Source organism: Vanessa cardui, chromosome 2, assembly GCF_905220365.1.
Source record: "Vanessa cardui chromosome 2, ilVanCard2.1, whole genome shotgun sequence".
Classification (NCBI taxonomy): Eukaryota; Metazoa; Arthropoda; class Insecta; order Lepidoptera; family Nymphalidae; genus Vanessa; species Vanessa cardui.
This window is the reverse complement of record NC_061124.1, coordinates 10,108,480-10,136,278: the sequence shown is the minus strand read 5'-3', so window position 1 is coordinate 10,136,278 and position 27,799 is coordinate 10,108,480. Positions and strand designations below refer to the sequence as shown.

The window sequence follows — 27,799 nt, the reverse complement described above, 5'->3', positions numbered from 1 at the left end:
AGTTGCTTCTATAATTTCCCTACCTATAATTTTCTATTTGCTGCAACAAACCCTATCATTCAGTTATTGATGGTTGCATTTATTTTTGTATATAAATAAAAAAAAGTCATTGATAATAATTCTGGAATATCAGTTCAAAAGAATGATCTATAGGTGTGATGTGTAACTTTCTCATTTGTCTAATCATTATACAGCTGTAGATTCAGAGGTTTCCGGTTTCAAATTGGACTAATAAGCGTTATTGAGAATTTATTTTCACAAATTGAACGCAACTGATGTGTGATTGAGTGATTGAGGTTTTTGGCAATGTAATGCCTCTGTTAGCACGGAATGCCGTGACTTAATCGCGTCGATATGCATTATGCTTACGTAATAAAGAGTGCATCTCTGAGCACGTACTTATCCACTGTAATATTTAGTAAGTTTTATCTACTAAATTTGCTAATATCGATATAATATCGATCGTCGTAGCCAAAATATTTTAATAATACCAAAGTAGAGTATTTTTATTTAACAAACTTATCATAGTTATAATGTTACAAACTCTTACTTATATCATAAATTGACAATGCGTATGTTATATATACGTGTCTTGTGCGTTAAAAATTAAATCGCGTTCTATTATACTCCTACGGTATTTATTTAGCAAATGTGCATGATGATGGTCATGGCAATAAAATTGTAAATGGTGTAGGGACTACTCGAAACAGAAAAATAAATAGACAATATTTAATAAAAGCACCCCAAAATGGAACTAGTTTATTAAAACGCAACATACAATAAATAACTTTCTTTTGAATCTCTATAATATGTTTTAGATCTCAGTCTCTTTATGACTTTCCGTGTTATTGTATCTAGTCAACATCGCCTAACTAACAAATTCTAGTAAAGCTCAAATAAAAAGTTAAATTCAATAAACGTGAACTTAAGCAATAAGTTGCAAAATAGTAGTTTTTGTAATTAGAAAACTAAAGTAATATTATACACTACTCTATGGACTCGGAGTAAATGTGAAACCCAAAGATTTTTCTAATAACCACTGCTTAATTTTATTATTTTTACAAAACGAATAGTACATAAAATACTCATAGCTTTTCTTCGATTATCAATTTTGTCGTAACAAATGTTTTTCTCTTCGTCAATCATTAATATAAATTGTTTAGTTAAAGGAAAAGTTTCTTGGAATCATAATAAAGAATCCCAGGCTAAGCGCTGCGGAAAGTCCGGTTACCGAAAACAAATACCTAGATATAGACCGTATACATATGTAGATGAGATATAGTCATATAAGCCGCGGCTCTGGTACTAACAAGTAACAAGTTCCACGCAGTTCGACGGAGGGGACACACGCTTGTTATCGGTCCACCATTAGTTGCTTTATAATTTACCTTCTATCAAGGAGTGAATGCGGAACGTGCCAGAGCTTGAGTGGCAATTGTTGCAATCATCTCATTGAGCATAAACAAACCAGTAAGTATAGTTTGGTTTTATATAAGTAACTCGAACCGGCTGTGAATGAATATTTTCGACTGTAAGACGTCCATGATCACGGCTCTATCATTTTAACACTATAATAAGTTCTTATAACTGTATTATTAAAGGTGTGATAAAAATAGAAATAACAAGTATCTAACTAGTTTCAATATATATTTGCGAATACATTATCTATATCACAATATGAAATGAATGAATTAATAGTTTAATTAAATAATTGAGTATGGCTGGAAAGTTTTGTTTTTTCTTTTAGGTGGCTAAATTTACCCTAGAGTAAAATTAATAATATAAATATATATAGTACGTTATACAGTTATACAATGTATGCCAACAACGTAGGCACTTATATTTCATGCACGATTGTTCACGGACTTGTTTGTTTGTGTTAGTTACGAAGAGAAAACAAAAATATACAGCTATTTTTTTTTTTAGTCAAACTTATCTAGTTATTAAAACAACGAATAACATTTTAATAGGAAATTCATTTATTGATTACTTTACTAATTATTTCAAGTTAAAAGTGATTAAGTAATTTGAAAGTAGATTGCGCATTTGAATCGTCGATTTTACGAAATTGATTGCCGTTTTTTGTAAAGCTACAACACTTCATCATAAATACGTATATATTTGTTTTAATTAACTAATATTTGGATAGTAACTGTATATTTACTGTATACGTACTTATTTATCTGAAAATAATATGACAAATGTGAACATCAAAGATTCGTAGTTATACTAATAACATTATTTAGAAATGTATTTTTTTTTGTTTTTTCGATATAATTAATATTGAGATTAATTTTTAAAACACAAAATTTAAAAGTACGCATTATATAGACCTCATAATATTTATATGTTATTATTATTTATATATTTTAGTTTTTTTTGGAAAATCCAAATCACAATTTAAATAAAAATTTAAAAGTAATTTAGTAAATAAAATTCAGCGCCAACACAATAAATACCTACCTGTTAAATAAATAATTATAGTATAAAAGATTCGTTTGATCCATTGGTTACGCAACATACATTATTATTACTGAAATAAACAACGTTAAAGAATTATGCTAAAATTAATTAAGTAGTCTTTAAACTTTGGTAGGTTTGAAATAACTTATTAAAAAAAAAAATGATCAATTTCTAAAAAATATTCTTATATATGCTACTAGTTTTTGGTAAATTACCGTTGTTTCTACTATATAACTGTAATTATTGAATATATAATGTGGAGTTTTAAATTATTTAGCATAGCAACAGCGTAGTTATATTTATTTTTTACCGGTTCTAAGGTTCTAAGAACGATTAGTTGTTTAACAATTCTTTGGCTATACCTCACTATGATTTTTATTTACGCCTTCGGTTTTTCACATAAAACGTTTATCGTAAAACTGTGTGTTTAGTTGTTTATGGTTAATTAAAGAGGGTTTTCCCTCTTTAATTTGAAAACTAAACGGTGAAATAATTAGTAACACATCAAATAAACGATAGTTTAATTTACATTTACTTCGCGAGTGACCTACGTATCATAATAAGTTGGAAATCACTCCTGTTATCTATGTATAATTATAAACAATAATTTATTATATCTTGTGTTTTCCCAATATGATTATTTCATGAATTAAATTGTTATTTATTAGTATCCGCTGTTAGTAGGTATTTGGTTGAGTTCAAACCAGCTGTACCTACATATATCTACAATATCTGTCTTATGTAATATACTTATCTAAGTTCAGAAATGTTATAAAATATTTCAGGTTTAAGGGAAATTTCTTCAGTGCAGTTTTTACAGTCCTAATATCGATGGACGGAGATGTCCAATAAACATCTTTAGAGATATTCTGTACGACATCTTAGAACTCAGTGAAAATTAGGCCTACATTACAAGGATACAAAGATCAAAAATGAATATTACAGTCATAGGTTTTTTAACATTTCACTTGTAAGATACGCTGTTACTTGTAAGAGAATAATAACGTCGGTGGCCTATTCGTTTTGGCCCACTTTCTGCCAAAAGTAAGTAGCTTGGCGTATTGAAAAATACTTTGAATGTTCATTAATGTTGAGAGCAAAAAATAAATTATATATACATCACATCTTAACTAGTTAAATTGTAAGAAAAACCAACATTTTAATATTCATATATGTATGTATGTTATATGACAAACAAGTATTATGAATATTATTAGATAAAATATGTATATATTAAAATTTTGCTGGGTATATCTAAATATAGACGTAATTAAAGTTAACGAATCTGTGCAGAGTTTGACTGGACAAGAATGGATCTCTATAAAAATAGCAGGAAGTTTCAGAGACGGGCTTATCAACCCTTTTAATAAAATTACAGTTACTTATTTCCCTACATACTATGTGTATACACAAATTCACAAGCGTTTCAGGAGGTACGTTAAAGACCTGGGTAAGCTAGGACAGTCTTGCAAACGCCACCTACAGAATATGGTTTCTCCTCAACCATGCATTTCGTTGTTAAAACTCACAAAGATTGGCAGTCCTTTGTTGTCGCATAAGTGTATTGTGAGCGACGATTGTTTACAAAAAAAAACAATAGAGGCATTAGAGTATAGTTAAGATTATTAGTAATATTATTACATTATTAAAAGCTTTTAGTCGTATAGAGTACAATGTTTAATCAGAAATGTAAGCAGATTACTTAGAATTGCAAATTTATTCGATCAGAATTCAATATCGCCATTAAACTAAAAATAAATGGATATTGTTTTATTATATAAAATTAGTATAAATGCATGGTCATACTAGTTTTATATAATATATTCATTTGTAATTTATGAGATCCAATTTTAATTGTTAGCTACTCTATTCTTTATGAGTTAAAATTAATCCTAGCGTTAGACTAGTGGAGCTGAGATGGCCCAGTGGTTTGAACGCGTGCATCTTAACCGATGATTGCGGGTTCAAACCTATGCAAGCACCAATATGTGAAGGAAAACATTGTGAGGAAACCTGCATGTGTCTAATTTCATCGAAATTCTGCCACATGTGCATTCCACCTACCGGCATTGGAGCAGCGTGATGGAATATGTTCCAAATCCTTTGCAGCAGTGGGAAATGTACAGTTGCTGTTACTTTACTTTACTTTACTACTTATATGTACTTGTGTCTTTTTTGCTTTTGAATCTATTTAACAGGAGATACATCATAGTTTCCGATAGATAAGATAATAAAATAATCAATAATGGAAGTCAAACCGATGTTAGAAAATATCGGAAATGAGAATTTCGGCTTTGCTTTTATTTGATTGTAATATTTCTACATGTGTATAGATTTACCCTTTAAGTCGTTAATGATAATAATTCATTGTATTGTTTAGATGATAACAATAAACAAACAAATAGAATAAAATACTAATTGTTTATTTCTTGAATAAACAGAATCAATTTGTGTCTTTGTTATCTCTTGCTTAGCTACATTAACCATATAATGTACATCGTACAGCCATGTTAAGATGGAAAAATACAAACATAACACGAAATTTCTAAATGCAACTTAAATGACATTTTAATTGTAGAATAATTAAAGTATCCAAATTCTCCTACTACAAGAAATAACATTACAGTATTAAAATACGCTCCTTATTTAATGTAATAAATATACCTATACTATCAGTAACGCAAGAGTTCTAGAAAATTAAGAATAATAAATTCCAAATAAAACACATGATTTTACTTAAACGTAAACATTTTACTCTGCCAACTAGTAGAAATCTAATAATTTAAGAAATAACTAACTCTACTTTTGGCGATTAATGATGAATGAGCCAATTTAGTTCGGATTGTTAAACTCTATCTACGTGTTTAGAAGTTTTAAGCGGCGGTAGGCGGCCTGTTTATTAATATGTGAACCTGTACACCCGTTCTATTCGTATTTTTATAACAATTTTTTGAATTAAAATAATATTTTTAAAACAAAGATCAATTATTTGAAGCCACTGTTGAATCTACAAAAACACAGATGGATGCAAACACAATAAATTCGAAATATATTTTAGCACCCCAGAAGCTCGTCCCAAGGACGCCAGGGCTTATCACTACTTAAATTACTATTTTAGTGTATTTATTATGGATTTTTTTTAAACAAGACAGGTTTATTTGAAAGAGGTTTTTTTATTAAATAATTCGAATTCTCTGAATTTACTTGATTTTTATTAACAACTGTTGAGCACATAGGTAAAGGTTTTTTCCCGTCTCTATACTAATCATTATATGGCTAGACACCTACTTAAGGCGAATGTTCGAGGAAATACAAAGTTTTATAAAAAAAAAACATTATATTATTTATTTTTATTTTTATTATGTGTCAAGATTTTATTTACAGAATGTGTCATCTTTATAATGATGTAAACCAAAACAAAAACTCCCATATTGATAATATTAATCATTCCAACAAATACTACTACATGTGTTGTTATCTCTTTTAAGTTTACATAAATCTTGCTTAACTATTTGTTTACTATGTTTTCATTGTCAAAGCCGATTTTTTTGGCATAGACCATAGCTCTCAGAGACAATCTAAATTATTCTGAATTGTAGTTTTTTTTTTCACGTAGAGTACGTGTTGCCAGTGTAAACAGTGATCTATAAAATACATAGTTCAGAAAATAGGAAAAAAACATTTAATTAATATCAAGATAAAAATCTTAGTTATATCCGCGAACCCTGGATACCTTCATTTCTACGGTCCCACTGTGCAGATTCCTATGGGTCCATGATGATTACGTAAAGAGAGACTAAGGCAATCTACGGCGATTTCACGTTAAGTAGCGCCGACGAGACATTTCGCAGGAAGAGGTTTTATCTGATCCTGCAGATCAGTATCCGACACTGCCGCCCACGCACGGCACACCTCTAGCGTACATATTTATTCGAAATGTATATGCATCTTTATAATTTTTCATTTCATACTGAATTATTTTAAGCATTTTGACCGAAGTATTAAGGTCATTGTCGACAGTAGATAATTTAAAAATCGTTAATTCTAGACTTCTACAAGGCTGCGTAGGCAATTTATACATTACATATTACACACGTAGATAAAATTATAAAAAAAAACTTGTAACTTTATTAACCAAGAACAATGACACTTATTCCAATTTAATCAAAAAAAGACGCACGATTCATATTTAATAACTAAAAAGCCACCGTTTGCCGTAACTCTACATTTTGAGAATATTTTCTTTGTTTTCATAGCTAGTTTAGGAATACTCGGTGTCAATATATAGAGCGTCATTCAGTTCTACGGTCTTGCTGAACCTAAACAGTAGAATTACTGTACTTTATTTCGGCTGAAATTAAAACTAAACAAAGCGCAAATTATCTCCTGGGCAGACCAGCCTCTCAGCACCAGCTTGTTCTTCTTATTCGAGAGACTAAACGATCAGAGTGCTTTTTGAAACAGCGTGCGTAATTTATGACGTACACAAGCTTAAAACAGGGGCTGACAACGATGATTGCCGCCCTTATAATGGGCCAATGTAAAGCTTAGAATGCGATGACGATATTCAGGCTTCTCGCCAACGCCACACCTCTGGTGAGGCCTCTTCTACCTACTCAGACACAGAACATATCAATAAGCAAACACACCTTTGTAGTATACTACTTTTTTTAACACAAACGTTATCACTAAACTATTATATAACTATATTAATATGATTGATGAAATAAAGAATATTTATTCCTTTTCCTCAGATTCTTAAAATGCCGCCTAGATGGCTGTCTGTGGTGTGCTGCGTTTCCATTTTTGTGGTCAACGGGCATGCAGCCGCAGTGCCAACACAAGACACATTTGTAGTCGCTAAAGCTGAAGGCGAAGTAAGTATTCATGTCATTCGTTTACTTTAATTTACCTAAACTTAAAACAATATACGAAATATTTAATTATCATTTTAAGAGCAATGCAAAGCTCTTACCCCAATACATGAAATTGAGATCAATATAAACGACTGTATATCGGTGGTTGAAGATGAAATTGACAATATTTTTTTTTCTTCAGGGCACTGAAACAGCAGAAACGGTTACAGAGGAGCCAAGCGCACCAATCAAAATGACGAAAATGGAGGTGACGTCCGAGGTGTCGCTGCGGTACGCGCACACCGCCGTCGTCACCTACGTGCGCAACCCGTCGCGCCGTTCCCAACAAGCTACGTTTCACGTACTTCTACCGGAAACCGCATTCATAAGTGGTTTTGTTATGTACGTATTGAAATTGCATTTCAGCGGTTATCGTTATCAAATCTCAATATCTGTAATAGTTTCCTTCCCTTGCATTTGTTTCTAAAACTGTATGGAAATTTACCCCACAATAGATTTTTATATAATAATGTATTTCGTCCATAAAAATCACACTGCGGTGGGAATTTTGAATGTTAAAAAGAAAACTAATAGAGATAGGGATAATAATACTTATATTTTTTGTAGGAGACTAAGCGGAAAATCTTATAAAGCTTATGTAAAGGAAAAAGAAGAAGCTAAGAAAATCTACAGCGAAGCCGTCTCTCAAGGAATTGGTGCTGCTCATATAGCGGCCAAGTAAGTAATACTTTTATACTGGTTACTTCTACAATATATGGGTCCTAGGCAAGTGAATAATGATTCATATTGGGCGAGATGGCCTAGATTCTAAAATAAATTATGAGTATATACTAATATATTTACTTGAGTTAATTTCAACTATTCCATTATAACAACAGATTTGTTTATAATAATACCTACAACTCCTAATGATTTCCTGGAAATCATTAAACTCCTAACATTGAAAGCGAAAAAGCAATTATAAATAAATAAAATAAAATAAAAATAAAATAAAAAGCCTTTTATTTCTTGTAACAAATAAAGATCTAGGTTAAATAAAGATTAACAGTTTAAAAGAAAAAGAAAAGAAAATATATATATATATACATATACACGAAACAGTTTGCATGCATTAATTAATTATGTGCTATATTCTTTTAATCGTTTTATATTTTATGGGTACAAGAACCCCTCTCAACGGAGGGTAAAGGCCTCCTCCAAAGATGACCATTTTTCTCTATCTTCAGCTTCTCGCATCCAGTATGTGCCTGCTATTTTTATGACATCGTCTATCCATCGCGTATTTGGCCTACCTCTTTTCCTCTGGCCCGATGGTCCTAGCCATGACGTTGTCGTTTTGGTCCAGCGATTATCTTTGAGTCTGGCTATGTGTCCAGCCCATCGCCATTTTAGCTTCTGTGAGTAACTAAGTGCGTCGATAACTTTAGTTTTCTCTCTTATGGCGGTATGGCGGATTTTTTGTATCTTTTTGATTTTTAGGATGCTTCTCTCCATACTTCTTTGGCTGGTTATGATCTTATTTTTTAGTTTGTTTGTGAATTTCCACGTTTGACAAGCGTAGGTTAGTGATGGGAGTAGGTAGGTGTTCATGACTCTGCTTTTCAAATTTATGGACATGTCGCTTTTTAGGATTTCTTTGAGGTTCCAAAATTTCTTCCAGGTGATGTTGACCCTTCTCTCTGCTTCTAGTTCGTTGTTGCGTGCGTTAAAGGAGATTTGTTTTCCCAGGTAAATGTAAGCATCAGCATATGATAGCGGTCGATTACTGAGATAAATAGGTATTTTAGTATGATTCGTCATGACGTTTGTTTTATCTAAATTTATTTCCAAGCCTACTTTACGACTTTCTTCATGTAAAGAGTTTATCATTAGCTGTAGTTGGGTTGTGCTTTCTGATAGTAGAACTATATCATCTGCAAATCTGAGATGGTTCAGGTAACGTCCGGATATGTTTATGCCCACTTTTTCCCAGTTTAGTTTGCCGATGATAGACTCTAGCACCGCTATGAAGATTGTTGGAGAGATTGGTTTTCCTTGTCTAACACCTCTTTTTATTTGTATGGGTGGTCCAGTGGTTTCCAACTTCACTCTGCTGGTATTATTGTCGTATATGTTTTTTAGGACTTGTATATATTGTAAAGGTACTTCTTGTGATATTAGAGCTTCCCAGATCGATGAGTGGAGTAAAGTATCAAAAGCTTTTTGGTAGTCAATAAAAACTATATAGAGTGGTTTGTTGAACTCTATGAATTTTTCTATAAGCATCTCTAGCGAGTGTATATGATCGACTGTGGAAAAGCCTCGACGAAAGCCCGCCTGTTCGACGGGTTGAAATTTTTCTGTTGTTTCTTTTAGCCTTTTTTCTAGTAATGACGAGAAAAGTTTATATAATGATGGTAGTAGGCTTATTGGCCTGTAATTGCTTATATTATCTGGATCTCCTTTTTTGTAGAGCAGAATGGTTTCCGATTCAGACCATTGTCGTGGAGAGGTTGTACTGGTCAGTATCATGTTGAACAGTCGTGTGAGAGGTGTAACAAGACACGTCGATCCTGCTTTTATGACTTCATTTGTGATCCTGTCAGGCCCAGGGCTTTTGTCTGATTTCAGGGCTTTAATTCCTTTGGCTACTTCCTCTTCGGTGAAGGCAACCATCGCTTTTTCTGTGTTACGACTCGGTAGCTCATATGTTGACTGATTTGGTGGGCTGTATAGGTCTTTGTAAAATTGTGTTGCTATTTTGAGTATTTCCGATCTATTTTGTGTAGTTTTAGTACTGTTTTTTAACTCTCCGATCCATGATTTATGTGGTTTTAATTCTTTGTATGCTTTCTTGGCACTGCCTGTGGCTTGAAGATGTTTTTTGATCGTTTGTGTGCGATGTACCTTATAGTCGTGGTTGATTCGTTTACTTATGAGTTTGTAAAGAGCTTTTAGCTCAATTTTCATAGCCCTTGTTTTCGGTTTAGTCTTATGTATTTCTTTTCTTCTGCTGATTAGTTTCTTAGTGCGTGCTGATATAATTTGCTTTGTCTCTGTGTTTGTGCTACTTGTAAGCCCTTGTGTACTTTTTATAGCGATATCTATTGCATTAATTATTTTATCGTAGCAAGCTTGAACGGTGTCCCTATCATTCCAGTGGTCTAGCATGTCTACTGACAAGTTGTTTAACGAATCAATAAAGGTTTGAACTTCTTTTTCGTTCTTTAACTGAGATTTGGGGCATCGACCGAACCAACTGCGACTTTTTGATTTTGGAAGTATATTGAAAGCTGCCCTCACGGGTCTATGGTCCGAAGGGTATGCGATATTCAGAACCTGTACATTGTTTACATTTCTCGATAGGTTTGTTAGGATGTAATCTATTTCGTTTTTTGTATTGCCGTCAGGTGCTTTCCAAGTCCATCTCTGCTTGTTGTTCTTTTTAAAAAAAGTGTTCATTATGGCCAGGTTGTTCTCATAGGCAAAGTCGATGAGTCTATTTCCTCTACAGTTTCTGTTACCGTAGCCATAGTTTCCAGTGATGGTTTCATTTGGTTTGGGTTGACCAATTTTGGCGTTAAAATCGCCCATGACGACTATGTTATTTCCTGAGAGTCTTATGGCATTGTCAACAGTACTGTAGAAAATCTCTAGTTCTTCTTCTTTCGCGATTTCCGTTGGGGCGTATACTTGAATGATGCTTAAGTCTAGGCTGTTGATTTGTAATTTGAGTAGTGCTACTCTCTCCGATAGTCCGTTGAAACATTTTATGTAATTTTTCAGGTGTTTTTTAATCATAAAGCCCACTCCATATAATCCAGGCGTTTCGCCAATGTAGTACAAAATGAACTCCTCGTGTTCCTCTATTTTTTTGCCGTATTTTCTAACTTCTGAGAGACCGATTATATCGTATTTTATGTTTCTTAAGGATTCTGTTAGTTCCAATAGACGTGAGTAAGTAGAGAGAGTTCTAACGTTGTAAGTCGCTATGTATAAAGTGTTGTGGAAATTGTTGCATCTGGTATTTGAAAAGGGTTTCGTTTTCTTTGGAGGGTTTTGGTCTTGATCTTCCACGGGGACCAACCGGCTTGGAAGATGTGGTTTGTTAGTATTCGTTTCTACTATAGTGTTCGTTTCTAATATGTTTTCTGTGAGAGAGGGCGGTAATTGCTATTGTTTATTATTTTCATTTGTTTGGTTGTGGTTTTTGGTAGTTAAGAATCCGAGTATTCCTGGTTTGATAACTCCCTCTGAAAGGCTAGATGATCTTTGTAAACCTGGATGAGATTGCGTTTTGTTCTTTTTATGTGCTTGTGGAATTGGCTCTGAATGCGGTAGATCTTTGTTGCTTGGTGATGTTGTTAGAGTTCTTTTATTGTTTCCTGTTGTTTTATTATTTTTTGAGTATATTATAAGTTTATCGTACTTAATAGAGGCGAAGTTCCCTTTTTCTTTTTCAATTTTTAGCTGTTCTTGCAGTTCCTTTCTTTTAGCTAAAACATGCTGTGGGAAATCCTCTTTTATATAGTAATTCGTGTCTTTTAATACTCTCCTTTGTTTGAAGATTTCTATTTTCGTACCCAATGAAGTAAATGTTATTGTTATAGGCCGAGGTTTTCCTCCTTTCTTTCCTATTCTCCTAGTTTCTTGTATGTCTCTACGTTCTAGATTTACAGAGAAATATTGCTTTATGAAACTTAGTATGTGGTTTTCCAGATCTAAATAGGATTTTTCAGTTTCCGCCAGTCCAAAAATTACGATATTCCTCTGCTTTGACTGTTTTTCGAGAAAAAGCAATTATTTGCTAACAATTGGACAAAGACAACTCAAATGAAATATTTTATACAACAAAACTTAGCTATTAATACAAACTAATCAAATGTTTTTTACGCCTCTTCCACAGGGCCCGAGATTCAAACCACTTTACAGTTTCTGTGAACGTGGAGCCCAACAGCGAGGCGGTGTTCAACCTGACCTACGAAGAGTTGCTGGTGCGGCGCAACGGAGTGTACAACCACGCCATCAACCTGCACCCCGGCGCGCTCGTGCCCAAGATGGAGGTGACCGTGCGCATCAAGGAATCGCAGAAGATCTCGCTGCTGAGGGTTCCGGAAGTGAGGACCGGAAATGAAATTGATGCTACCGAGAATGACGCTCGTGAGTTTTATAGCGGCTTTATAAGACGAGTTCTAAAATGAATGCAAACACTTCTAAATAATGTTATCCACCTAACTTCAATCAGTCAACTTTTAAGTGAATTTTATTTCTTTGCCCATCTTTCTACCTACCTAAGTTATTTTAAAATTTTGTTCAATTAAATTTAAACCGAATAATGTGTGAAAACAAATGTTTGAAAAACCTATTTATCTTAAGATAGTTTCAAATTTTTCAGATAATTCGAAGGTTGTTATACAAAAGAGCGATGACGAAAAAGAGGCGACCATTACTTTTACGCCTGATCTCGAAGAACAAAAACGACTAATGGCTGTTTATGCGGCAAGTTACTTTTATTTTTGTTTAGTATTCATGTAAATAATATTACTGTTAATAGCGTAACAATACATGGAAATAAATATTACAATGGTAAATATTATCATTGCAGGACAAGATCAAAGAATCAGCATCATCATCCCACAACTGGTACTCGAGACAAAGTGAAGAAGACAAAACGACTGGTGTTCTTGGACAGTTCGTTGTCCAATATGACGTGATCCGTCCCGAAAAGGGAGAAATTTTGGTAATTTTATATATAGTTGATATATTTCTGATTTTCTGATATCTCTGATCATTTTGAAATAAAGAAAGTGAAAGTGTTTCCAGTTTATCTTGAATTAATATTTGACCGATAGTGACTTTACCATGGCGGTCAGTTTCAAGGTAGAACAGAACATTTCTTAACTCTCACAATCGTATAGGACAGTAAATCTAAAAAGGAAAGAGTGTAGGCGTACGAACGAAGGCTTCTCGTACTTTCCAAGGTACGAGAAACGCTTTACTTTGTATACTCTTTGCTGTTACTAATATTATTTTAATAAAAAAATCCAATATTTTTAACGGTCCACCTGATGTTTGAATTCAGTTAATTGGGATCTGCTATATCAAGCCACTAGACTAACGAGGCAGATGTATTTTGAATCAGGTGAACGACGGCTACTTCGTACACTTCTTCGCACCGCAAGAGCTGACTCCGCTGAGTAAACTCGTGGTGTTCGTGTTAGATACTTCTGGCTCTATGAGCGGTCGTAAGATAAAGCAGCTCCGTTCCGCTATGCACGCCATTCTCGCCGACCTGCGTCCCACTGATTACTTTAGCATCGTTGAGTTTAACAGCAATGTTAAGGTTAGTATCCAGAAATTTACGGTTAAGTTTTGTCTATATGCATTAAGTATAAAGCACTATTTATTGTGTTTTAGAATTAAAAAAAGAAGTATTAAAATTACGCATACCAGACTAATAATTGTGTTGCCATAATAAAATTAAGCTTTTATATTATCTTTAATTTATATATAATTTAAATTGAATGCTATTTGAATGAATGGATTTTAATATTTAAAACCATTTTAATAATCACGAATACACAATTTTCCTTTGTTTATTTGTTTATTTGTTTATTGGGAAACAAACAGTATTACAGTCAATCAATTGAAAATAATTCATATAAAAATAAATACATAAACCAATTAAGTTTCCACCGATTACAAGTTCATTTGGAGCTAAGAAGAATAAAACGTAGATATAAACACACGTTGGCCAAAATAGAAACCACAGATTAAAATTAAAATATAAAAATTGATGTCATTGAGCAAAATAATAATATGATCAATGAAAATTAAGAAAATTATTCAAAAAAAAAAAAAATCATGAGTTAAACATAAATTATCAAAAATAAAATTAATTAATTACAATTTACAGGCATTACTAATTTCTTTTTTTAAACTTTTTTTTTGTACACATTGTAAAATCTATATTGGAAAAACATTTATTATACTTATCACAGGCACGGAAAATAAAAGTATTTTGAGCATATTTGGTTTTTATGATAGGTAAATGAAAAAGGGACTGATGACGCGTATTAATTTTAGGACATCTAAAGCATACATTTTGTAACAGATAGGGTGAATCTACAAAATTTTGAAGTATCTTAAATAAAAACAATTGATCTCTTTCCATGCGACGGTATTCTAAAGATGGAATGTGTGAAATATTCTGATTATGCGGCAAAAACTTGTAACTCAAATGTTTAATAAATTTGCGCTGAATTTTCTCTAATTGCATAATATGGCATTTATAAAAGGGATTCCAAGCAGTTGAACAATATTCGAGGACCGATCTAACAAACGAATTATATAAAAGTATTAAAGTATTTGCGTTTTTAAAATCCCTACCTACTCTTAAAACAAATCCAAGCATTCGGAAAGCTTTAGCTGTAACGTAATCAATGTGGGACTTAAAAGTTAGTTTGCTATCAATGTAAATACCCAAGTCTCGCACCTCGGTAACTCGTGCAATAATATTGTTATCTAGATGGTAATTAAAGTTAATATCTTTAGTTTTACGAGTGAAAGAGATAACATTACATTTCTTTACATTTAAACACAAATAGTTGTCTGAGCAGTACTTACATAATCTGTCTAGGTCATTTTGTAGGAGTTTGCAATCAGAAGTTTGAGTTACTCGTCTAAAGATTTTCATGTCGTCAGCATATAGAAGAATATTTGAATTCTCGAAAACTATTTGTATATCATTAATAAATATATTAAACAGTAGAGGACCGAGGTGCGAACCCTGGGGTACACCGGAAGATATAGGCACGAAAGAAGAAGTATGTCCTTTAATTGTTACAGCTTGACTACGATTCTCAAGGTAAGAAGACAGCCATCGAAGTAGATCGCCATGTATACCTGATTTCTCAAGTTTATGTACTAATAATGCATGTGGTATCTTATCAAATGCCTTAGAATAATCGGTATACACGACGTCTACTTGGTATCCTTGATCCATTCCAGTAGATATATGGTGGATAAATTCACATAGGTTGCTTTCCGTGGATTTTCTGTTTATAAACCCATGTTGCTGATTAATTAACATTGGCCTAAGACAAGGGTAAATTTGGTCATAAACAATTTTTTCGAAAAGCTTCGGTATAATTGACAATTTTGAAATTGGCCTATAATTTTCAATATTATGCTTGTCACCAGACTTATATATTGGTACAACATAAGAGCGCTTCCAAGCGTCGGGCATAATTCCAGAACTTAACGATTTAGAAAATAATATTAAAAGTGGATAAGCCAAAGATTCATAACATGATTTCAAAAAAAATAGGCGGCAACCCATCAGGCCCCGAACCCTTGTCTATTTGTAACGTTTTCAAATATTTCTTAATGATGTTAGTACTCAGTGTAACAAAACCAATCGATAAATTACTGCAGCAAGAGGCATGATTACTCGATGTTATTCCGGGGGAGCCAAAGCTGGTAACAGGCTCTGCATAAACCGACTTAAAATAGTCATTAAATAACTGACATATTTTGTTACCATCATTACCCACCTCATTCCGAAAGAACATATGATCAGGTATACCAGCAGCAGCCTTTTTCGACTTAACAAAAGTCCAGAAAAACTTACTGTTTTTATTAATTTTTATCTCAGATTGATATATGTATGTATCATAACAATCAATTTGCACTTGTTTTTGACGATCCCGTAAAAGACTGAACGTGTCGTAGTCTGATGATCGGCCATAGATCTTCCATCGCCTATGAAAGTGCAATTTGCTACGAATAATTTTGATTAATCCGCGAGAATACCAAAAGGGGAAATGTTTATCGCCTTTCATAACTTTTGTTGGAACATGTTGAGATATTATAGAATTAATAGTTTCATAAAACATATCAACGGCATCGGAAACATTACAAGCGCTCAATAAGTCATACCAATCGGTTCTGGCTATAATGTTATTGATTTCGTCATAGTTGGCTTTTTGAAATAAGCGAATTTTACGAGGAACTGAAAAGTTTTGGGTAGTATTGGAAAGATTTAATTGAATATTAAGTGTCGGATGGTGAGCGTCTTCATTAACGAGATAAAAGTCACTTGGGCATACTGTACAATGTGTGTTACAAATTACTAGATCTAAGTATCGTCCGTTAACATTAGGGACACAGTTAAACTGCTTTAAATCAGTAAAGTTTAAACTTTGGTTAGGTTCACAAACTGTCGGAAGCGCTCGAGGAGCCGTCGCGACCGCATTACGAGTGGAGCGCCGTGGAGCTGCCCGTGACGATCGTGGCGCCCGCGCTTGCCACGCCCGACAATGTCTCCAAGGCGCAGGTCATCATCTCCAGGCTCTCTGCTGGTGGCGGTACGTTTGACGTTACACAATATATCCTCTTGCACTTATTCCAATTCTACTTGGAGTTGGCACAGCATGCCTTCTCCTTCTATACCTCTGTCGGACGTCGTCTCACAAGTAACATTATTTTTAACCATATCGTCTTTCACACAATCCATTCTTCGCTTCTTTGGTCGTCCTCTACCTCTATCCACATCCATGCTCAAAACCTACCTTACAACATGGTCCAATCCTCCTCATAATATGTCCATACCATGACAGCCGGTTTCCACAAAGCTTCTTGGTTACTGCAAAACTTGTTTGAGAATATATATAAACATTCAAATACGGAGAAATTAAACAATTTCTTTGTGTGTAGGAACCAACATTCACAAAGCACTCGACGTAGCTGTAGATGTCATTAACAAGGCATATAAAACAAGTCAAGCCGACTCCAGCACTGACGGTAATCAGACGACAACAGAAACAGTAGAAAAAATTAATGGTACGTACGTTATTTCCATTGAGTTTTGAGATTTATATAATAATCTTTAAAATATGAATTATCTATTAAAATTATATTACAGATGATTTGCAGCCGATTATCATCTTCTTGACTGACGGTGATGCGACCATGGGAGAGACGAACCCGACACGAATTCTATCTTACATCACCGAGAAGAACGCTGGCGAGAAGAAGGCTTCAATTTATTCTCTCGCTTTCGGTAATTGAAAACCTGTTTTTGAACGAAATGGTATTCATTTTATTTATAAGCCGTTAGCATATTGACATCGCAATCATCAGGTCAGGACGCGGACCGCGAGCTGCTGCGCAAGCTGTCGCTGCGCAACGAAGGCTTCATGCGGCAGATCTACGAGGCGGCCGACGCGGCGCTGCAGCTGCGGCACTTCTACCAGCAAGTCTCGTCGCCGCTGCTGGCGCACGTCAAATTTGTCTACCCGCCAAACCAGGTCTATTGCTGAGATGGTCTTAAAATTTAATGATGGAAGTATTGTTAGAAGACGCGGTAGATATTGATCGTACATTGAGTAAAATAAAAGTGTAAACTTTTCTGAGACCGTATGTTCTTAGGTAGTCTGTTTTTTTCTGTCATATTAGTGTATTTGCCTTTTCTTTGTATTTATAAAACACGAGTCTTGTAAAAGATTTTTTTTCGTTTTTGCCATCAATAATATAAGAGGTACATTTCAGGTCAAGGCTGGGTCAGTGACGCGACATGCATTCGATGCGATGTTCGCCGGTGGAGAGACGATAGTCGCCGGCGAGCTGGAGCCAGGCGTGCAGGAGCTGGAACCACAAGTCACCGCCTTCTGCGCAGACGATGACCACCATGGCAGGGTACCGATGCAATTAATTATTATTAATAGGCGCTTAATTTAGAATTTTATGGCCAATATATACCTACCAGAGATGTTGACAATAAATAAAAATAAATTAATATCATCCACCAGAAACGTTACGAGGTGAAGAATAAGGTGAAAGTGAGTGACAAGAAGGAGGAATACCTTCCACTGGAGAGGCTGTGGGCGTACCTCAGTATCAAGCAGTTGTTGGACGAGCGAGACGCACACGATCAATCTGCCAGCAAAGACGAGAACAGTCCTGAGAAACGCGCTTTGGCCATAGCTCTTAAGGTGAAAAGGCAAAATTAGTTTTTTTAGCACAGTAAAAAAATTCGAATGATACCTAAATCTTGAGGCGGATAAAATAATCATATATGTTTTCCCTGGGGCTTATTCACACAAGATGTAATTCGGTTTTTAAATATTAATAAATTATTCGTTTCATTTTTAGTACGAATTTGTGACGCCGTTAACCTCACTTGTAGTGGTGAAACCAAACGCCACCAGTTCCGTGGATACGGAGTCCGCTGATAAGCCTGGTAAGTGGAATTTAGTACACCAATAACTCCTAATCTATAAGATTACAATTATATTTGCTTTCTTATCCATATATTACTTTGACAGCGTATGCCTTGCCGCAACGACCCTTCCTTCAGCCAATATTCGGCGCCGGTGAGTAACATACTTTGTCTATATTCGAAATTTAAAATTTTGAACACCAATTAAATAAATTTCTGATTTAAATCAACCTAAATTAATCATTCATAAACTACGCTTGAAATAAGAATTCACTAGTTACATTTTTATATTTTTATTCTCATATAGGTGTTTTTAGTATATCTAATAAAAATGAGAAAAAAGTTTTGCATTAAGGTCAGTACAAATTTATCAAATAATTTAAGACTTCTTGTATGGAAAGTATTAAAAACGTTTTTTTTTTCAGTTCCGCTTAGTTCGTCCTTCGCTTCTTCATCTTTAGGCTTAAGTTCTGGTAAGTTGAAATAATAGTTTTTTATGTCAACATTTCACAACTCATATTGCATTTACTTCATTATTATCTATAGCCGATTCCAATGGCAGCAGGGCTAATGACAAATAAAAAAAACTTTGACACTGACATAATAGAATGTTAAAGATTTAAAATAATCTGTGGTATTTAAAATGGACTCATAAAAATGTGATCTTTCCAAATTCACTACCTACAAAAAATTTAGAAAGATTTCAAGTGGATTATAAGTGGTTAAGTAGAATAATATTATATTATAAATAAATACATATTAATTAAGAACTGTTTGTATTAACTTGTTCTCCTGCTATTGGAACGTACCATCATTATTTCGTGGATGTGTCGACAAAACATCACAGTATACCATGTTTTTCAAATGGCTTGACTGAGAGGCTTGAATAATTACTATTTTATAACTAAATATATGGTCGTGCTATGCTTATAAGTAAATGTCCCCAAACGCATTGTTTAAAGCGCTGGCCGAATATTAATTGGCATGAATGCACATCACTTTCTTTTTTTATTATTATAACTTTCTCCATTTATCATTTGTTGGCATTTATGTAGCATTTGTCTTTTTCTTGGGATTGCCGCGAATTCTATTTTTAAATATTAAAACGTTGCGTTGTTCTGTAAGAGAAAATCGGAGTCACGTTAATTGACCTCTTTATCATGTATTTATCTCAAACGAGCGTTTTAGCGTTTGTGAATACAATTTAAAATTTATTCACATATAAAACTGACATATCGATTCTTAAGATTCAATATCATAAATTCATACGAACAACAAATAATAATAATCAATAATAATATAGTTTCTTAAATTTGTAATCGTTGGGTAAATTACCCGTTAAGACACAATATTTCTTCTGACCAGAAGAACTATTTAATATCTATATCTAAGAAACTTACTTACTATCTTACTTACTATCTAAGAAATAAGTTTTTTATTGTAAAAGTTACAGATATTTTAAATTATTATATTTTCGGGTAATTAGTTTAAATTATAAATATATTTCTTAAAACTTTTGAGACATGAAAAAAGAGAAGTTTAATCTTAAAATGTGAGCGAGGTATGGGCAGAAATTCTAGTAAAAACTAATATGAAATAAATCAAATTCGTATCAACAACTTACTCTACTCTAACTCTAGCAAGAACTCTAACAAGTTAAAAAGATCCTCTAAAATTGGAACTTATTTTTGTCTTTTGTGATGATGTGTTGCGTTATGAACGATGGTTATCTTTGGTCCAAAACTTAAACGAGGTTGTTATTTTAGGCCATCTAGTAATGAGCGGGCAAGCTTACCCACTCGCTCTCGGCGGAGCCGATGACTTGGAACTAGAGGAGGAGGACCCAGAATTAGATACGGGTGAGACTTCACTACGCCTGCGTTTTAAACTGCGTCTCCATAAAAAAAAAACTCAAATTTTGAGTGGTCAAGAAAAGTGTTGTCCAATTTTCTACATTTACCTTAATTTTACTCAATATTTTGTTACTATTGAAGAGTTATAAAAATTGCAAACAGTGGTAAACGAAGAAATTGACGATTTTTTCAGTGGAGACGTACTAATTAAAACAAAGGAAGCTTCTATATATGTCGTGCTACGGAGCACAATAGGCCGCTAGATTTAAGAAAGTAAACTTTATTACTTATTCAATAACTTTATTAGAAAAAATACGTTTCTTCGCATCGCGTTTACACGATTCGTAGTGATATGATATACAAACGTTACATATGACGGTTATAATAGCGACAATGGCATGGTTTGCGGGTGTAAAACAGCATGTGTACAATTTCACAAACATTCAATAACGTGTTTTTGCCAGTGCTTGTTTCATGGGATGCGCATACACGGAACAACCAACGATTCATTTGATATCACTCAACGATAATATTGATTTATTGTATTTATAACTTTATTTTGGTTCCTTAGGTTATTCAAGTCGTATAGCCAATCGAGGCTTGGTGAGATATGGTAAGTTACTAAGAGTTACTTTTGAATGAAAAAAATATATAAAATAATAAATACCTTTCAAAATGCTGGCAATGCTATCTAACAGTCTAAATTTGTTCCCTCTTAGCTATTCCACAATCTGCATCTTACGGTGAGTTTGCAAGCTTAAATTAAAAATTAATAAACCCTTTGGCATCAATTAAAATATCAAAGTTTTTCAATATAAGAGTTAAAATGTTTCAGTTAATAAAATATTGGGATTTTGAGCAAAGATAGCGGCTTTAGCGCAAGCAAACACAACTGAGTTTCTTGCTGCTTGTATTTATATCACGTCTATGCTCGCCTACCAAATACTTGTGTAGCCAATGAATCATGTTTCTTTAGTTTTGATGTAGATTTAAACAAGCAGTTTTTCGTATTTAATGTTAGTATTATGTATACTTATTTTCCCCAGGCCTGGACCTACCAGATGGATTTATGTTCAAGCATGGAGGTAAGTAGCATAATATTAGGCTTACGTTTTACATTTGGCGTCGCTTCCTTTCGAATAAAATATTGACGAAATTGTTTTTGGTCTACCGTATGAATGGTCATGCTGGTGATACACAAACAAAATGGCGATTAAATTACACCATTTAATTTTATGATTGGAAAATATCTACAACACTAACAATTGTTAGATTTCAAAAAAACGAACGAAGAAAACAAATTTTAGTACAACTTGAGTCAAAGTGTTGAACAAAATGCCGTCGCGAAATTCGGTTCCTATATCAAGGTTGGACTTTATGCTTCTTCTTTTATCCTTTGCCTCACATTTGTGATATTTTACGTACTATCACAACCAATCATTTTTTACACAAACTTTTTGGTAAGACATATTTTTTTAAGTTGTATAGGGCATTTTTACCTAATTATTATTTTACTAATTATTGATGGATAGAGGTAATAGAAGACATTGAATTCATCGTGTTATGAAGAGTCGTAAGGTTTGCGATCAGAATAAAAACAAAAGATTTGATTTCCACCAATGGAACAGCAACTGTACTTCATATACGGAAAAATGTGATTCACTTCATATATATGTACATACATTGGAAAAAGGAACGTCTGAAAAAGAAACTTTGTAGGTTTTAAATTGTTTTACAGCAGCTCTTGAAATTGTTCTAAACTAACTAAACTGAATACTTCATATAGAAACCTGACGGAGAACCATAATAATGGGAAAAGCGGGTGATTAAAATAATTTATTATTTTTAAATTATGTAGTTATCTACATTCAAAATGATGTTCTTCTGTTTACTACCACTTCAACAGATAATAAGACCTTATTATTATAACAAAAACTAAAACTCCCAATTCGGGATAGAAAATATCGTGAGGAAAGAACCAAAGAAAAACCGACGAAAGAAACTACAGTTTTATGTTCTTACACGAATGAATACTTGTTGCTATACAATAAAAGCTTCAGTTTGATTTTAATACTTTTATTTTATTTTCCATGCTAAGCATATTAATTGCTTCCAGTGGTTTTAAATTGAAACAAACCAAACATATAAAAAAAGTCTAATTTAGATTACAGTGCGATTCTGTAAATAGTCACTTCACATCTACTACTTCTAACTACTAAAATGTTGACTTCGATTTACGGGGTTACGCCATTTTGAATCGTGGATTCAATAACTTTTAAAAATATTATAGTGAATGTCGCTCGAAATAGAGAGTTACATTTAAGTTTTTCTTACATTTTAGCTAATTTTAGTTAGTTTTATTTTTATAGAATAGTGCTATAGATCGGAGATTAAACAGTGTGCTTACTTTATCTTTTGGAAGATTTACCTTTTTCGATGGAAAGGTTATAATTGATAGCGCAATTTACTCCTGAAAACATGCCATTGTCCCACGTACCTATTATTGTATGTTCATTTTCAACGTAAAATAAGGACTTGTTAAGTAGGATACACGATGAGTTTTAAATGAAGTAATAAAAACACTAAGATTTTTTCATAGAAAATTTACTACTTCTGTTCTGAATAAGTAGATTTTATAGTCGTCGTCGTTAGAATAGATTTTATTGATAGATCTTATTGGCTTAATTTACTTTTTTTTACTTTGAAAATGAACATAGGATTATATTATAATAATAAGCTATCTATTATCTAATTTAAACGTATCAATTTGTTTGTGTCCAAAAATATGTGCATTTGGATATATTTTTTAAAATATAATAGTACGTATAAATAAACATCTAATGTTTATAATTGTATCATCAACAAGGAATGTAATAAAGTATGTTATGTATAATTATTTTTTAATGTCACAGGTTCTATGCATTCATTCGGCCATTTCTATCCCACTACTCCTATCACTGGGTGGTTCACCACGTCCGCTCCTGCCCCTACCACGACTGAATCTCTGGAAGAGGCCTATCATTTACAAGGCTACAGTTGGGCATTGAACCTGATTGACAGCAATACAAATTCACTAGAATTTGTAGCAGATGGAAAGAACGTCACACTAGAACTTTCAAAGTCTAGCACTGTAAGTTATTGCATGATTTACAATTAATTACAATGAATGTATCGTTGAGGCAAGTGGTTAGAACGCGTGCATCTTAACTGATGATTCTGGGTTCAGCCCCAGGCAAGCACCACTAAATATTCATGTGCTCAATTTGTGTTATAATTCACATCGTGCTCGCAGGTGAAAGAAAACATCGCGAGGAATCCTGTACGTGACTAATTTCATATAAATTCTGCCACGTTTATTCTATCAACCCATTGGAACAGCGTGGTTAAATATGTTTCAAATGTTCTCCTTAAAGGAAGAGGAGGCCTTAGTTTAGTGGGAAATTTACTGATTTTGTTGTATCGTTTGTTTGTTCAAATTCAAATGTACAAATGATAAATGTTCAGGTTCCAAAGGCGAGCGACGGCGACAGCGAGTGCGCGCTTGGCGCGGGCGAGGCGGCGGGCGAGGCGGCGGGCGCGGCGGCGGGCGAGGCGGCGGGCGCGGGGCGCGGCGTGTGCGTGTACCTCACGCGTTGCGCCGCCGCGCGCGACATCAGCGCGGACGAGTACCGCGACACGTACTGCGTCGTCGAGAACAAGTAAGGAAATACTCAACAAAGTCAAGTTATTTTGACAATATTAGAGGAATAGCCAAGTTATCATTACATAGATCATACAAAGTCGCGTATCGCTGTCTATCCATATGTATGCTTACATCTTTAAACTTACGCAACGGATTTTGATGCGTTTTTTTTTGTAATTTTTCAAATCACAAGAAAGAAGGTTTTTTTATATAATACATGGACAATTTAGTAAAGAAACACTCATAATTTTAGAAGCTCCTACTGTGATGTCATATCATAGCACTGTGTGTATATTAACCGAGTATCTACTAACTATTAGTTACATTCGTCATAAGAATTGACTTTAGTAAGTATTGTACTTATTTTTACAGATTCGCTGGAGTCTGCTGTCCGAGGAGCAAAGTAGATATGAAAATACCTTGACCTTAATAAGGATATGCTGATAAAAAAATATATTTACATCACTTCATATGTAAAGTGCCATTTTAAAGATAAATATTGTTAAAAGGTACATTTAGGAATAAGTTTTATATAAAAATCCTAAGATAAAATAAAATACTGTTACTATTTTTAAGTTTTTTTTTATAAGCCCTTTTCTTTTAAAACAGTAGTCACTCAGTAAGTTTGGATTTTAATAAAATTTAAAATCGACTGTTCTAAATTATATGCGAGATTATCTACGTCGAGAATAGCTGGTCTCAAACGGCAGATCTGAGAATCATTTACAAAAACAAAATACAGACAGGGTCTGCCGGGTATTATTAATCTATACTTCTATCATAAAGAGGATAGATTTCATTCATTGTTGATTTTTTTGTAATTAATAGGTATTCTCGAAAACTGCTCAAACTATTTTTTTACTTCTATGGTAATCTTTTTGTTCTCTTTCGCACCTAACACAAGGAATATTTTATACGAACTAATAATAAATTTCCTGCGAACATAACAATAATGTAACACAAGTATCAAAAACTATCTGGAATGCTTGCAAAGTTCATAATTATTTACAAAGAATTGGCTAGTCTGTTTTTCCAACTATTATAGATGAGCAACAACCCCTTTTCATTTTTTTCATATAATTTTATTATCCTTATCTGATTAAATCTATATTTTATAATTAGTATAAAACAGAGTCTCTTTCTGTGTCTGTTTGTCTAACGTAACCCAACTCCTAAACCACTCAACGGATTTTGACATGGTTCTCAGAAGGACCGACGAACGAGGAATATTTTGTACCAAATGCCTGAATATAGTATATTCTACAAAAAACGCTATTTTTATTCGCCATAATGGCTAACACTAGCTACACATTGAGAAATGGAAACAAATTGAGATAACGTGTAAGTTATAAAAGGCAAATAATATTGACAAAAATAATCTAAAAATGAGACTAACAACGCCAATCGAATGAGAAGAATAAGTTGTGGTTGCCGCATAGGATCTGGTGATTTTGAGCATAGTCTACGGTGCCCCGTATTGGTATGCTGAATCGATTAGGGGGGTTTTGTCACAAAAGCGGAGGTCTACTATCCAGGAGTTTGGCAAGGAGCGTGTTTCATAATCCAGGAGAAACTATTAAGGTGTGGGTCTGATAAGATGATAATGGAACTTCAGGCATTTTAAAATATATTTAACAGTAAGGATCACTTATCCTAGGGTCCGAACAATTAAGTGAACGTGTAAAGGGATCCAATTGGAGAATACAAGTTGGCCAAAAATATCCCTAGCCATAGACTTTTTTTCTGTCACCACCGCTGACAACTGATAGATATTGGCGCTGCATCAAAATATTAACCATTCCTTAAGTCTCACTAAGAAAAAGAAAAACTATATAATATTTTATACTTTAAATACAAACGAACGTCATCTATTGAAACAACCAAATAACTACGTCGTCAAATATTGTTTTGAACCGTCAGTGTTCGAAAAGTCTTAAGGGGGACACTCACGGCAAGCTAGTTCGGCGCATTCCACCAGAGGGCACTAGAAGTTTCAAAACAAACCAAGAAGACCAGAAACTTAATAGTCATGGAAGATATAACGATTGCATTAAGTAAAATCCAGAACGAATTCGACTCACAAAAGAACACCATCCTACAAAGCGGCGAAAAAGTAACAGAAACCGTAACACAAAATGTAAACAGCATATTAGAAGAGAAATTTAAAATTTGGGATGAAAAGTATGAAGATCTCAAATAAAAGCTAGAAAGCCAAGAAAAAAGAATTTACTTCATGGAAAAACAGGCAAGAAAGTACAACATAGTTTTCTTTGGTATCGAAAAAACCGAAAATTCATACCAAATGCTGGAAAATATTATAATGGACTTTGCAAATAAATATTTCTCTCTAGATCTAAACCATAGAGATATACAAGAAGTGAAGAGAATCGGCAAAAAAGGGGAAAAATCTAGACCAATAATCGCTACATTCACTACATTTGGTACGAAAATGAAACTATGGCGTAAGGAAAAAAAAGGCTCATTGAACTCACTCTCGAACACAAATTATCTATTCTAAACACTTTCTTTCCCAAAAAGCCAAACCAAAGATGGACCTGGCGCTCTCCAAATGGAGAACACAAAAACGAAATAGACTAAATATTAACAAATACACCTAACGCATCCCAAAATAGAGAAGTCCTAAACATCAATTACCCGTCGGATCACAGACCAGTCAGAGCAACCCTGTTAATCATAAAACAAATGAAGAAACGAACAGTTTATAAAAACAAGGAACATATTACGACGCCACATTTTCCAATCTGTCGAAAACGGCGACTCAGCAAAAACTTGGAAATTTCTCGAATCTCTTGGAGTTGGTAAATCCTCTCATAATAATTCTATAAATATTGACATTGAACTCCTTGATCAACACTTTGCTTCTTCAACCGCACTTAATAGCGACGAAAAAAGTAACACAATTAATATTATCTCTTTTCATCCAACTCCTAACTTTCCTCCATTTAGTTTCGCGTCTTTCTCTGACTGTGATGTTAAAAAGAACATAATGTCGATGACCTCGAATGCTCTTTGCACAGACTGTATCAGTCGTAATATGATCATCCCAATCCTTGACATTGATACTCCTGTCTTAACTAATATATTCAATTTCTCCCTTACCTGTCAAAAGTTTCCTGACGCATGGAAAGATGCACAAATCATTCCAATTCCCAAAAAAGGTAAGGTTTCTAAATGGAGCAATCAGTATGGTCTTAAAATATATCCTACCAAGTCACAAGTCATTGTTATTGGCAGCCCAGCTATGACTGCAGGAATTGATAGGACAAACATTCCCCAAGTTTTATACAACGGCACTAACTTATCTTACTGCTCAACAGTTAAAGACCTTGGCATACATCTTGACCGAACACTTTGAAATTAGTAAGAAAACATACGCTTCATTGAACTCTTTGCGACGTCTACAAAAAGTATTACCAATTCCTACCAAAACTATGTTAACAAACTCGCTTCTACTATCTATTCTCGATTACGCGGACGCAGGCTATCTTAATCTAACCGAGGAACAGCTTAATAAACTTGAGCGATTACAAAATCTAGCTATTCGGTTTATTTTCGGTCTCCGAAAGTATAACCATATTTCAGAATTTCGTTCAAAGCTCAAGTGGCTCCCTATACGCCGTCGCCGAAACTTGCATACTCTCTCTCTTCTGTACTGTGTGTTGTTTAATCCGACCGCTCCTTGTTATTTGAAGGAGAAATTCGA

General features: G+C 33.8%; 1 protein-coding gene across 3 annotated transcripts; it reads left to right on the top strand.

Annotated features, from left to right (window-relative positions):
- The first annotated feature begins 1,294 nt into the window (after window positions 1-1,294).
- LOC124542142 (inter-alpha-trypsin inhibitor heavy chain H6-like) lies at window positions 1,295-24,645 on the top strand. Of its 3 annotated transcripts, XM_047120080.1 has the most exons (23): window positions 1,295-1,470; window positions 7,218-7,340; window positions 7,522-7,721; window positions 7,947-8,057; window positions 12,226-12,479; window positions 12,715-12,818; window positions 12,925-13,059; window positions 13,462-13,662; window positions 16,531-16,687; window positions 17,037-17,162; window positions 17,245-17,382; window positions 17,463-17,629; window positions 17,871-18,017; window positions 18,131-18,313; window positions 18,474-18,561; window positions 18,647-18,694; window positions 18,966-19,013; window positions 20,965-21,006; window positions 21,113-21,136; window positions 21,440-21,478; window positions 23,306-23,523; window positions 23,898-24,091; window positions 24,448-24,645. In XM_047120080.1, the coding sequence occupies exons 2-23, from the start codon at window positions 7,227-7,229 to the stop codon at window positions 24,497-24,499; spliced, it is 2,790 nt and encodes a 929-aa protein (XP_046976036.1). In that variant the 5' UTR covers window positions 1,295-1,470; window positions 7,218-7,226; the 3' UTR covers window positions 24,500-24,645. The 3 variants fall into 3 exon arrangements, with proteins under 3 accessions (XP_046976036.1, XP_046976049.1, XP_046976043.1); XM_047120093.1 differs by lacking the exon at window positions 21,113-21,136; XM_047120087.1 differs by lacking the exons at window positions 20,965-21,006; window positions 21,113-21,136; window positions 21,440-21,478 and adding an exon at window positions 20,307-20,399.
- Window positions 24,646-27,799: the final 3,154 nt, after the last annotated feature.

Bases quoted from the DNA above. Each gene is read 5' to 3' on its own strand.
- LOC124542142 (XM_047120080.1), top strand. From the start codon at position 7,227: ATGCCGCCTAGATGGCTGTCTGTGGTGTGCTGCGTTTCCATTTTTGTG. The intron at 8,058-12,225 runs GTAAGTAATACT...CCTCTTCCACAG, and splicing joins GCTGCTCATATAGCGGCCAA to GGCCCGAGATTCAAACCACT. The intron at 13,060-13,461 runs GTAATTTTATAT...ATTTTGAATCAG, and splicing joins CCGAAAAGGGAGAAATTTTG to GTGAACGACGGCTACTTCGT.